The following is a 13,206-nucleotide window of genomic DNA, read 5'->3' on the forward strand; positions in this document are numbered from 1 at the left end:
AAAAAAAAGGTACAATTTTGGCCAGTTTTGATGCCATTTCTATGTATACATCTTGTTATATAAAAAAAATGTGAACTGGCTCTTCAAAGAAAATTAGAAGAAAATATTGACCAAATGGATTACGAAACACAGGATATAGAAACAATTATATGTCTTGTCCGTCTTTGCAATAGTTCCTCCTCATATTTCGGATATAATAGCCAATTTTTCACCCAAGTCATGGGTTTATCCATGGATACAAGCCTTTCACCAAATTTGGCAACTTTTTATATGGAATTTATTAAAACTTCTGCTTTGGAAAATTTTCCTCTGAAACACCCGTTTTGGGGTTGGTTTGTGGATGATGTTATTTCTGTGTGGGATCATGGAGAGGAGTCACTTAACTCCTTCTTGACTGATCTAAACACTTTGGACTATAGCCTACTGTTCACTTTAGAAGTAGAAGATAACCATAAACTTCCTTAAGTCTCCTATCCTTGAATTTTCTATTTTTAGAAAGCCTACGCATAATGATAAGTATTTACATTTTTCCTCCAGCCCCTCTCCATTTATAAAAAGAGGAGTAATTATTTCTTTGATTGACTGAGTTATTAGGAAATGCTCGGAGCCTCACATAGTCTCCGAATTGAACGGAATTGAAAGGACATTTTATTTTGCAATGGGTACCCCATAAAATTATTCAAAACCATTATAGACAAAAGACAAAAAATAAAGGCAGAAAAAAGTCATCAACTCTACAAATCCTAACAGATGTTATCCCATTGATGGACGAGAAGAAACTTTTCACTGTTCTACCCTACATTCCAAAATTGAGTGACAAACTGAAAAGAATCCTTAGAAAACATAAACTTAATGTCACCTTTAAACATTCAAATACAATACAGAGCTTTTTCAGCAGTGGCCAACATAAAACCAACCTCATTCTGGGTAGTGGTGTTTATAAAATTCCCTATTCTTGTGGCCGCTTTTATATTGGAAGAGCCCAACACCAATTAGGGAGAGGTTATTAGAGCATATGTCCTCAATAGACAAGGCCTGAGACTTTGATTCTGCCTTGGCTCAACATTTGTACAACAATCCACACCATTTCCTCTTATTAGACAGCACCTCCATTATTGCCCCCGTTAAAGGTGTCGTGCAAGTTTCCAGGGAGACAGTTGAGGTAAATAAGCACATACACCAAAAGGTAGCTCTCAATAGACTCTGGAGAAACTTCTCTAAGTCCCATTTATGACAAAATTGTTAATTCTGATCGTTTTCACATACACCCTTAATTTACGTTGCATAATCAAGTAAAATATCTCATAATAATCTACCTGGAAAGTGATTAGCCTTTAAGAGACCTGAAGTAAGACGAAATTGTAAAAATGTCATTTAGACTTGTGTTCTTTATTCAGTTACCCTTTCACCGCTACTGAGAAAGGGTCATCATATTTTATTTTTGTGTTTTGTTTTAAGGTTTGGTTTTTTATATTTTTATCAGTTTATTCTGCACTGAGGATGGTCAAGTAGAGGTCTTGACCAATAATTTTCAGTTTTTTCACTGGCTTTTTGTTGTTTTTCTTTGCAATTTTGTGTTTTGAATTCCTTGATGTGCAAGCCTGATCTTTTTGTTTCTTAGTCTTTTATATTCCCAAATACAAAATAATATATTTATCATTTAGAATGCTATATGCAATAGACCTGGAATACTAGATTGCAAATGAATGTTTTTTGTTGTAAAAAAAAAAAAAAAACTAATTTTACGTATTCTGATCATTTCAGCAAGGATTATTAATTAGTATAAAAATTGTCTGTTCGAAGGTGGAATTTTTTGCTGTGGGCTAAATTTTTAGTATCAGGGCTAAGAAAAGGGCAAATTGCAATTTCTTTATCAGTTAGAAAGCTCTTAGATTTTTGGAGGTTAATATAATACTGTTCCCCTACCTTAACCATAGAAAGTAAAATAAATCAACCAACATCATGGAAAGAAATTATCATTAAAAACAGATTTTGATGATGAATGCTCAAGAGCTACAATATATCCTAAGCAGGTTTAGAATTTAATGTAGCCTAAATTTGTAGGTGGTACATGTATGCTTTCCTTCTAGAATGAAGTATTCTAGTTAAAAGGAGAAAGCTGGCTTAAAGAAACAAAAATTTGGCAGAAAAACTTTGGGTATTCTCTAGCAAATACTATAGACCCACACTTCAGCTCCCATACTGTGGGCTTTGGCTTAAGGACATGCAAAAACACTCCAGACTTATATGCAAATCTCCAAAATATTATGTCACCCACATCAATTTGACCTGAAATCCTTATTTTCCATAAAGACCATGGAGGTTAGATACTTACCACTTTCAAATTGTTGCTTGATCTGAACAGAAGAATATTAATATTATATTACACTGCTAGGTAATTTTTTTAACTGTGTCAAATGTAGAAAGCTACCTTAGCTGTTCCAAAAACATACTAGATCTACTTTGCTCCTGGTTATTTGAACGTTCTTAGGCTATTTTTATTCTACCTTTTGCTCTAATCCTAATACTGCTACTTAGTATTTGTATTTAATTTCCAGTCTAGTGATGTCAACTTTAGATGAAACTGTAATTGTCGATGATGGTACCACTCAGGATAGTGTTACAATGGTTGATGTTCTGAGGTCCCAACAAGAATTAGAAGATAATGCAAATGCAGTCCTTGGTGCATCTGATCCAGCTAATTGTACATATTTTCTGGTAAAATATCTTTATGTTTATGTTTTGTCAAGCTTAACATTAAATTTACTATAAATTATTTGTATATATATTTTGTACTTCAAATGTATGTTGCAAGATAACCAGTCTTAAATAGTGAAACTAACGTAAAGAGCTAAGAAGTTTTTAAGAGAGATGGGTTAAGTCAATCATTGGGTATGACTTTTCGATTGCTTGATTAAATTTCAAACCTAAATTTTATTTTTTATAACTGACCAATATGGTACAAATGAGGCATCTAGCTTCTATTTTTGACAACGAGAGCCATAGAATTGATAATAAAATCTGGTTTTAACATCCTTATGATATGTTTGAAATAAAAATTTACTGTGTAAGAAAATACTTGTCTCAAAAATGAATTAATTGTTAGACTATGTATGGACCATGCATGTAATCATAGAGGGGCAGCCACGTACGCAGGAATTTTTTTAGGGGGGGGGGAGCCAAAACCTTCGAAACGGCAGATATAAAGTAGTGCTTTTTTTTATTTAGTAATGCAAAAAGCACGTATGTCGAAAAATACAGAATAACTTTAATCTGTAGTATTGTAGCGGAAGGGGGGGGGAGAAGACTGAAGCCTCAAAAGTACGTTTTAGGCTCAGGTTATGTTCATAGCGATTTAGAACCAGTAATTAATCTATTATATCCCACTCAAAGGGAAATTTTAGGGTTAACAGTGCAATATGGGTGCTGTGGGGGGGTAGTTCTTCTATTGTAAAAACGTAGATTTTAATGAAAAATGATTGTTTCCAAAACTGATCCATTAAAAGCTGTACTTTATCCGGAAAAGGGGGGGAAATGCCCTAATATCAAGGATAATTCTATTTTGCTGTGGAAATCAAACTCTCTTTACAAAAAAAAAAAAAAAAAAACAACAGTACAATTGCTAATTACTTCAAAGAGGGTAAAAAATTAGATAGAAAATGGGTTAATAATTGGGCAGTGACTTGACCGGATAATTGCATGCTGTAAAATCCCCCAAAAAAGGCTTCACGTATGTATCTAGATTCTTTAAAAAATGTCCTACTTTTGCCAAAAATCCCAAGAAACCATGGGAAAATTAAACATTTCACAAGATATTTCACAAATACTTTACATATTTGTGCTCCGAAGTCAAAAATTCCCCTCAAAAGACCAGATCCAGCTGTAATCGGAGCGTGTGAGAATGCATGAATTACACCAAGGGACTAACCACTCGGATTGTTCAGAAGCGATTCAATCAAGTATTAGTTAGTTGTAACCTGTTTAAACAGAGTCTAGAGAATAAGTAGCGGGCAGACATCAAACTGCCGGTTAATAAATACATATAAAAAATTATATTGTTTAAATAATTACAAAAAGAATTGCTAAGGAAAGCCTGCGCCTAATTGTAATTTTGAGTGAGAAACCCCTTAAGTTCAACCTTTTTGTGTTTGTTTAGTTGAAGCGACGAAGAAAACTGATACCTTTGTATTTGACCAAGTTGCCGCCAAAGAAAAAGAATTTACTAGGGAGTAAAATTCTTGGACTTTGGCTAGGCCTTAAAAGCCTTATGATATGTTTGAAGATGGAAATTTGATGTTTAAAAAATATTTGTTTCACCAATAAATTAATCACTAGGTTGTGTATGGAGCATGGCTGTAATCATACAGGGTGAGGTGGTATTTTTATGATAGGTGGAGAAATATACATGTGGATATTCCTATTGGTACAAATTTTGGAGCCCTTAACCTCAAGTTGGAACTAAGGTTTTACAAGAAAACTCAAAAACTTCCAAAAATTAAAGTAAGGATAATTTTGTAATGCTACAGGCTCAACCAACTTGTTATGAATTATTTTTACTTTGATTTCCATCTTTTTTTCTATGCAAATTTTTGATTTCCCTAGTGTTGATGTATTCAAGAATTCATGATGTATTAAATCATTCATGGCAATGAACACTAAGTAAAGAGTAACCCTTGTCAATAGTAGCTGTGATATTGCTTGTAATTTTTATATTGAATCCTTATAAATGCTATGCTGATTCCAAACATGTAAATTTTAATAACTTTAAGATTACGTATCCAGGGTTGATATTTCATCTTCTTTGTTTTATATTCCAGGTCAATTTTCTCCCTTTGGTCAGTAGGATGCTGCTGTGCAAACGAGTTTTTTTTTTGAAAAAGTGTCCTTGCATGAAATGTGTCAATTTCTGGTCTCTCTAATAATAGTTTATATATAACTCACTGTTAAGTATAAGTAAAAGTTGGTTAAAGAAATGTAGAGAAAAACAGTTGAATAAAAATGAAAAACAATGTAATCAGCTTACATGGAAAGAAACCATGGAATGGTTTTCAAAATAGCTCTTGGAAATACCCCTCTTGGAGCCAAGCCAGCTTTGTTCTTGTATCTGGAGCATCCAAATTGTGGACAATTTATCTATTCTTATATCCAAAAAACAAATACAGTAACAATGTCAAACGTCATAATATAATGTACAAAAACTTGAATATTACTTTGCCGAAGTTCAGAAACAAACCAGATAAAAATAATCGACTTGTTACAGTTGGTCAAGTATATTTTTGCTAGTGCTTTTACGGTTGTATTTACTCCTTTTAGCAACAATCTTTAGGTGTTATTTGAAAAGTGACCCCTCTCCCTTATATTTTGAAAAATACACTTCCCCTCCCCCCTGCAATTTGTGAATCGGGGTCCAAGGATGCGTTTAGCTATATTCACTTTTATTAGCAGCAATTTCCGAGTGCCAAGTCTGGAATTAAAGCTTAGCCCCAGAAACCATGGGTGAACAAAATGGCCAGAAATTATTTGTAATTGCGATTCCCAATCACCTGACAGATTCAATGGGTGTTTATATTGATGCAATTTCATTATTCAAGTTTAATGTGTGCGAGTAAAATTTTGTCTTGCAATATAGGTATAATGAGAAAAATTAAGCATTTTTTCCCTCCATTTGTCCTATGTTTTTTTATTTTTCTCTTGTAAATTTGCTTCCAGTGTCTGACCTGTACGAGTTCTACAAAATAACACTGTTCTTTTGTTGGTTGGCCTAAATCCCTGGGATTTGGTACGGAACGTCCATGAGCAAATAAGGATACAACCAGCTTCTAGACTAGGAGAGTTATATACGCTTCTTTTTATTTTTAGGCAACAGCATGGTACAAATCTTTTATGTTTTGATATTTTAGCAAATTTGAGATCCTCGGTCCACGATTATGACACTCGATCTTTGCAGAGATTAGTACTCCATTGGTTGTTTCGACCTGTTTGACGTTTTCTGTGCTTCATAGGGGGATTAGAAGATGAGAACATCTTGATCAGTATATTGAAAATATTAATGATATTCATTTGTTTAAGAGAGTAATTAGAGAAATCCTTTTTAGTAAACACAAATTTAAGTAAATAATTAGAAAAAAATGACCTTTGGAGTATGATCATAATAGTAAAGCTGAAATTGTTTAGTTGTAACGTTTGGGATGGTGATTAGAAATACGATTTGTATTAGTGGTTTTGCTATTTATTTGTCTTGTATTATTTAGTGTATTTTTGTCCTCCCCCTCCCCTCGGAAAAGTTTTTTACTACTCGGGGTGGCTGTTAATACTGATCGTGTTGTTTGGTATAATAAATATCACTCTCTCAACATGGAGTATATAGAAAAATTTATATAAATAAGGAATAGAGGGACTCATTCTTATCCACATTAAAAAAAAAGTCCTATAGTGGAAAGAGAAGAGGCAATCAAATGAGGAGAATCATGAAACCTTTTCTGGATGTGGTTAGGTGGAATAATGTCATCCACATAGACTTGATACAAGACACTAGAATTCAATAAAAATGATAGGTCACTCAGTGTGTTAGACACACATGACTCCCTCTCCCCTTAGTTTCAGGTCTTACCTTACATAATTTAGCTAATTTAGAAAGAAGTCTATCGTCAGTTTTGAGACACAGGAAAGAGTTGCCAACATGATTATTTAGGGTAGGAATAACAGACAAATTACTACCTTAGGACACCAGAGAATAAAAGGTTGGCTATGCACAGCCGAGTCAAGAGCATTGGACAAATTAAGAGTGCATATATACAAGCCACTACCTCTTTTCAGAACTTGCACCAAAAGAGAAGAAAGAATCCTATGGGCTTGCTGAGGAAGAAAACCCCTCTGAAACGCAATTTGATGTGTCCTAAAATTAAAATCATAATATAGGCAGTAAAAAATTAAGCCACTTAACTATGGCTCATAGAACTGATAGAATATTTGAATTGCTCTTACTCCATGCCTGTCAACCTTTGTTCTGCCCCAGGATGGATGGTAGACTATCTATCAACAAGTTAAATTAAATATTTTTTATATAATGCTGAAAAAGGTTTATCCAGCTTTGCTTCTCACTCAGACTGTCTGTCTTGGCTTTTTCTTTCTTCCCTTTTTCCAATTAGCCATGGCTCTCAACCTTTTCATCACAGTCCACCAAGTTAATTTTAATTCAAGAAAATGTTATAGAACTTTACAAGGAACAAGTAACGGGTCCTTGTCTTGCTTCAAAATATGGTCGACTGTACCACACAAGGAACTAGCCAGAACTATCGAGCAACAAAGTGACATTTGAAAAAGCACCTGCAAAGGGAACAACAATGGACTGCAAATACCAAGCACATGGTTTTGCTAACATTTTTTAAATCAATAAACTTCGATTTCAAATGTAGGCTATTTAATGTATGCGTATAATATTTAAATGTCTGCTTATATTATTAACAGACATAGGTATAACTTGTTGCCAAGAAATGCTGGAGTATAATATAACGTAAATATGTCTGTTGTGCTTTATCCTTAGTGTTGTGTTTTCCTGTTATCATGTGTTTTCAGTATCGCACATTGGTCATAAATTTGGCGGATTACCTTCAAAACATTATGTCTTGAGGCAGAATTCAGCCCATTGTGCCACCAATTTCAACTCAGGATCAGTGTGTCAAATGCGCTTACAAGCTCTGATTTTCATAGTTTTTTCCGGGTGAAGATAAAAGATATAATTGTTTCATGGTGGCAAAAAAAAAATCTGAGCATAAAATATACTCAGCTCTGACTTAGCATCAAACAGGTAACACCCAATTGAAGTGGACGATATGGCACACAGTTCAGGCTTAGTGATATAGCGAGGGAGGAAATCTGTATGATAATGTTTACAAAATCCCAATTGCCTTGCTGAAACCATTTTTATTTTTGATCCTTGAGTATGTAAAATTTCACATACAATTACTGTATAAAAAGAGAGTGGCAAGTGACGAGTATTATTCTTATCAGTATGCACATGAACAGACGAAGTTTCGACACAGGCCGTGCAAAAATCATGGTAAAAATTGGAAATACTACCAGAATTGTTGATATAAATATATTTGTGGGATTGTTCACCGAATCCAGGAGAATGATTTGTCATAATAGAGCTACAATATATTCCCCAAAAGTTGAAACTGTCTCCAAAAACCACAATTGGGCCCTATCTGGCAACCCTGATCTCGCTCTTATCCTTGACCTTTATTAGATTCTAGTAGAAGTCTGATTAACCACTATATAAATTACTTAACGGCTTAACACATTCAGGTGCAGAACTCTCAAAATAGAGTTTTATTTGTAAATAGCTCAGTTTTTATGTTAATTACTATTCTGGAAAGACCACTTAAACGCCACACGTAACACCAGACGAATTTAGGTTCGCAAATCAACTAAAAAGGTAAAGACACGGGTAAAAGTCCTTTCTCTCTGAAGAAAACGCAGTTTCATCGTAGTTCAATTCCTAGTTAGCTCAATAGTTCTGATTGTTCCAGGAATCTTAGCTCGGTTAATACATTCATTTTTCCCAATATAAAAGATTTAGGATGAGTTTGTTACTCTTAAAACCAAATTTAAATTTATAAATCAGTATATCATCGTCATTGCTTGCTTCTTGTGTTTATCTACAGCAAATTTGTGTACTATATTGCTATTCATTGAAATATGTTCTGCGCTTCCTGTCTTTTATTACGTTTGAAATATGCAGAAAATGCATTCATAGTTCTGTTCTCAATTAATTTTTTTTTTCTAAAAATTTTAGGGCTATTTGGGACGCCAAGCCCTATATTCTTGCCGCACATGTTTAACCTCGTCAAATGAAAGAGCTGGAATATGTTTAGCCTGCAGTCTTAACTGTCACGATGGCCATGAATTGGTTGAGTTATACACAAAGAGGAATTTCCGCTGTGATTGTGGAAACTCAAAGTTCCCGAATTTTACATGTCAATTAAGCCCAGTATGTATTTAAATCTTGTTTATTGAAAGTCAATGTGCGTTCATTGGTAATATTTGTATATAAAACTGAAATTCTCACAACTAGCTGAATCCAGTTATGCTAAGTTGCTGTTGAATAAAAAAGTACTCTCACTGTCGCTACTTATAGGGCATTATCTTAAAGCAATAGCTGGAAGGCATTGCTCTAGCATGGGGTGCATGCACCCTTCTAGGACCAATAGCTCTGTATTAAATAATTTCGTGTGTATTCCTGTACAATTATCTAGTATGGTAAATATCTAAGGCAGCATTTTACAAGACAAAACTCACAGCCTGTTTTAAAGGCGGTGGAATTCGTTCTTTTTAAGATTCGAAGGGTTGTAAATCTGCTGAAATGTTTGGAATTCTTGTGAAAAATTTATCGTTTCGACTGTTATTTTGGAAAAGATTCATTAAACTCACTATTATAAAGCTATGTAATAAAACTGCTGTAGAGTCACTTGTAAATACTGTTAACAGCTCACGATTTGCCGCTGATAATGCCTTTTTCAGTAGGTAAGTATAATTAAAATAGTATATAGTTATCGTTCTGGCCAAGCATGTAGGGAGCTAAAGTAGCAGGCTACTTGTTTTTTTTTTTTTTTTTTTTTTTTTTTTTTTTTTTTTTTTTTTTTTTTTTTTTTTTTTAATGCTACTTTGTGGGGAAAGAGTTGTTGTAGAAACTTCAGATCAAGCTCATTCTATACGAAATTGAAAGTTCTAGTCCCCCTTTTTAAGAGTTAAAAGTGACTTAGGACAACCAGCCCCCCTTCTGCTGATCCTTTTAGCTGCTCTCCCCTCCCCCCAAGACATCTGATCAAATTTTTTAGATAGCCATTTTATTCAAAATTTTTAAAAGGTCCAAAAACTGTACCCCCAAGCTGACATGACCCCCTGCTGCCCTTGGGACATGGGCTTCAAGTTATACAAGTTTCACATTCTTTGCACTAGGTTTTGTTATTGGGAAAGGGAGCATGTATTTGAATTAAGTCAAACCTTCCAGGGCTGTTAAAGGGATGCTTGATTAATATTTGTCTGTATTAAAGTTGTAACATGATGGTGGTTAGAATGGCTCAGCCATATAGAAGCCCAAAGATAATTTAGATTTTAAGTCCATTTATTTGAATAATATTGCATGTATCTATCCATCCAAGTCCTATAGTAGCCTACATTTATTATTAAAATTTGTTGCAAAATTTTGTCCCAAACATCAATAACAAGACAAAATCTTAATTCTTAAGGAGAAACCTTTTAAAACCTTTGCAAATATTCCTTAAAACGAAAAGAAACGAAAGTAAAACGAATTGAAATCAATTTAAAAAAAAATCCACAAAAGAAGTCTGTCAAAGAAAAGTAGAGCTGCATTTAGCCTTAGACGAGCAGAAATAAAGTCAAATAGTAATCCAAACGTAAGACGAACATACATCACTATCAACATTTAAATTAAAACCGAAACAAACAGATGGAAGAAGGCTAGCACATCCTATCCCTTATAAGGACCAGAACGTCATTTGCACTTTACTGAAAACATAATACATTTTAAAGGTGTCTTGTGCAATATAAATAAATTCAAAATTGCCGAGTCTTCTAGGAACGAACATCAACACATATCAAACTGTCAATGTGCATTTAATTAATTATTTTCAGTAATCTTGGTTATTTTTGTTTTTGTTTCTCTTTTTGTTGATAATATGACAAATAAAAAAACATGTTTTGAAATAAAAACTGTTTCCAGTAATTTCCAAATGACGTTCTAATCTTTACAAGGCATAGGGGTTGTTAGCCCTACTCCTGTATGTGTTTCTGGTCACTTACACCAAGCTACAATCAAGTTTGACTTGATTGTATTTAATGTAATTTCTCTTTGTTTTTTCCTTTTTGCTTATGAATTGATAGTGATTTATGTTTATTTTGCGCTTGAATTACTATTTGACTTTTTTGTGCTCATCTTAGGCTTAATATAGCTCTCTACTCTTTGAAAAAGATTTGTGTGTAATTTTTTTCAATTAATTATACATTGACTATTTATATAATAAATGTATCTTTTCTTTTACTGTTCATAAACTATCTCCTTTAGTTTTTGTCTTCTTTTAATCTATAAAATTGACTCTTAGGTTCTAGTGATCCTGAGCCCTTAAATAATTTCTAAGACCAAACTAATCATGACCAGTGGATATAATAAGACCAATAATAGGCCAATAAGAATAATAAGACCAATGGCTAATCATGATAAAACATCGTGAAGAAAGGAAGGAAACGAGGACAATAAACAGCCAATGAAAGAGTTAAAAAATTATGCATAATATTTCGGTCAAGACCTCTGCTTGACCGTCGTGTTACCCTTTCACCGTTACTCAGAAAGGGTCATCCTATTTTAGTTTTGTGGTTTGTTTTTTAATATTCTTATCAGTTTTATTCTGTCTGAGGACGGTCAAACGGAGGTCTTGACCGAAATATTTGCATAGTTTTTGAATTTTTTCACTTGCTATTTATTGTCCTCGTTTTCTTCCTTTCTTTGCAATTTTGTGTTTTATCCTGAGCCCTACTTACGAATCAGTAGCTCTGTCAACTTCAAACTTGCCCCTTAGGGGGATATTGGTCCGTCGTTTTGGTGAACCATTTTAATAATATCTTCTAAATTGTCTTTGAACCTTTTTCGTGTTTTTCTATTTCCATTAGCACTTTATCATAATATTTAAGAAGATTTTATTTTGTCTTTGGGAGTTTATTCCTATCTTGAAAGAAAATAACATCTGTAAGTAGTGAGAAGTAAAACAACGGATAGATTTTGTTTTTCTTTCTATTTTGTTTTTATTTTATTTTATTTTTCTCTCTTTTAGAGGAAATAGAACCTTTTTAGTCATTATTTCCGCGTTTTTGTGGCTAATATTATCCAATGGTACTATACCTATGTGACAAATACCTTAAGTTAGAAAAGAATGATTGAGTCATTTGTCTTTATAAAACTGCCTTTAATTAAAAAAATCCTTACGAAAAAGAAGTTTCCCAAAGAAAATTAAAGGGTCGCATTAAACTCGAGACCAGTATAAATAAATTCGTATAATAATTCAAACTAAAAAAAAAATGACCGGAAATTATAGTTAAAGAATAAATGAAGCTCAAAACGAAAAGGAATTAACATAAATCATCGTAGAAAGCATAGAGAAAATAAATAAATCTTGAAATGTGTAAAAACTTAATTGAATGTTCAAGTCAAACTTAAAACGAACAAAAATTACTTCAAACAGGAGTTTGGCTACTGCCCTTTTCCCCCTTCCCTAATCATAAAAGTTCAAAGCTTGTTATATCATTCGCGTTTTATTGAAAACTGTATATATTTTGAACATTTTGCTTTTGTTTTTCAAAACATCGACGACAAATAAATGTAGAATTACTATAATAATCAAGATGACTGGAAAGAATTAATGAAAATAAACTGAATATTTACTATATAAGATATTAGTTCCTGAAAATTCAGGAATTCAAAATTTTAAGTCGATGTAATTTCTATATTTTTACATTTTAAATATAAAGTAAAACGTTTGGAATGTACTATGTTTTCAGTAACGCGCAAATGACAGAATAAGCTTTAGACTTTATATTTAGTTGAGGTGAAAAAGGGCAGTAGTCGAAGTTCTGTTTGTAGTAATTTTTGTTTGTTTTAAGTTTGACTTGAACATTCAAGTTATGCTCTTTTTAAGATTTATCTATTAATCTACATTAGTACCTGTTATCTCTATATTTTCTATTATGGTTTATTTTCATTTCTATTCGCTTCGGGTTTCATTTATTCTTTAATAGTGATTTCTGGTCGTTTTGAGTTTGAATTATTATGGGAGTTTATTTTTGCTGGTCGTTTTTATTTTTTTTCAATTCCTTTTCGTTTTTGATTGTCAAAGTTTTGTTTTTGTTTAATATAATGAATATAAGCCTCTAATTTTTTCATTTCTTTAACGCAAGAATTAAAATATCCGATTCGAATTTAATAGTTCTAACTAGTGGGTTTTTTTTTTATTTCAATACCCCCTTTAATATTCCCATAAAGTTTGACTAACTGCCATTAGTTGGTACTGGAATAGTTCAAATAACCCTTCTGACAACTGAGATGCACATAGTGTCTTTCGATTGAATACTCTAACCCTTAGGCGCTCCTAAGATATTGCAGATATATCCTTTTATAACCTGGATGCAGATAGT

The 13,206-nt window shown here is 33.0% G+C and overlaps 1 protein-coding gene across 1 annotated transcript in view; it reads left to right on the forward strand.

Annotated features, from left to right (window-relative positions):
* The window catches only part of LOC136029189 (putative E3 ubiquitin-protein ligase UBR7), a 40,090-nt gene that overhangs the window by 12,546 nt on the left and 14,338 nt on the right, over nucleotides 1–13,206 (forward strand). The window contains exons 2-3 of the mRNA XM_065707325.1: nucleotides 2,559–2,718; nucleotides 8,798–8,992. Of these exons, the coding sequence (XP_065563397.1) occupies nucleotides 2,566–2,718; nucleotides 8,798–8,992 (348 nt within the window). The 5' untranslated portion in view covers nucleotides 2,559–2,565. The remainder of the gene's footprint in view (nucleotides 1–2,558; nucleotides 2,719–8,797; nucleotides 8,993–13,206) is intronic.

Source organism: Artemia franciscana, chromosome 7, assembly GCF_032884065.1.
Source record: "Artemia franciscana chromosome 7, ASM3288406v1, whole genome shotgun sequence".
In the NCBI taxonomy this organism is placed as follows: Eukaryota; Metazoa; Arthropoda; class Branchiopoda; order Anostraca; family Artemiidae; genus Artemia; species Artemia franciscana.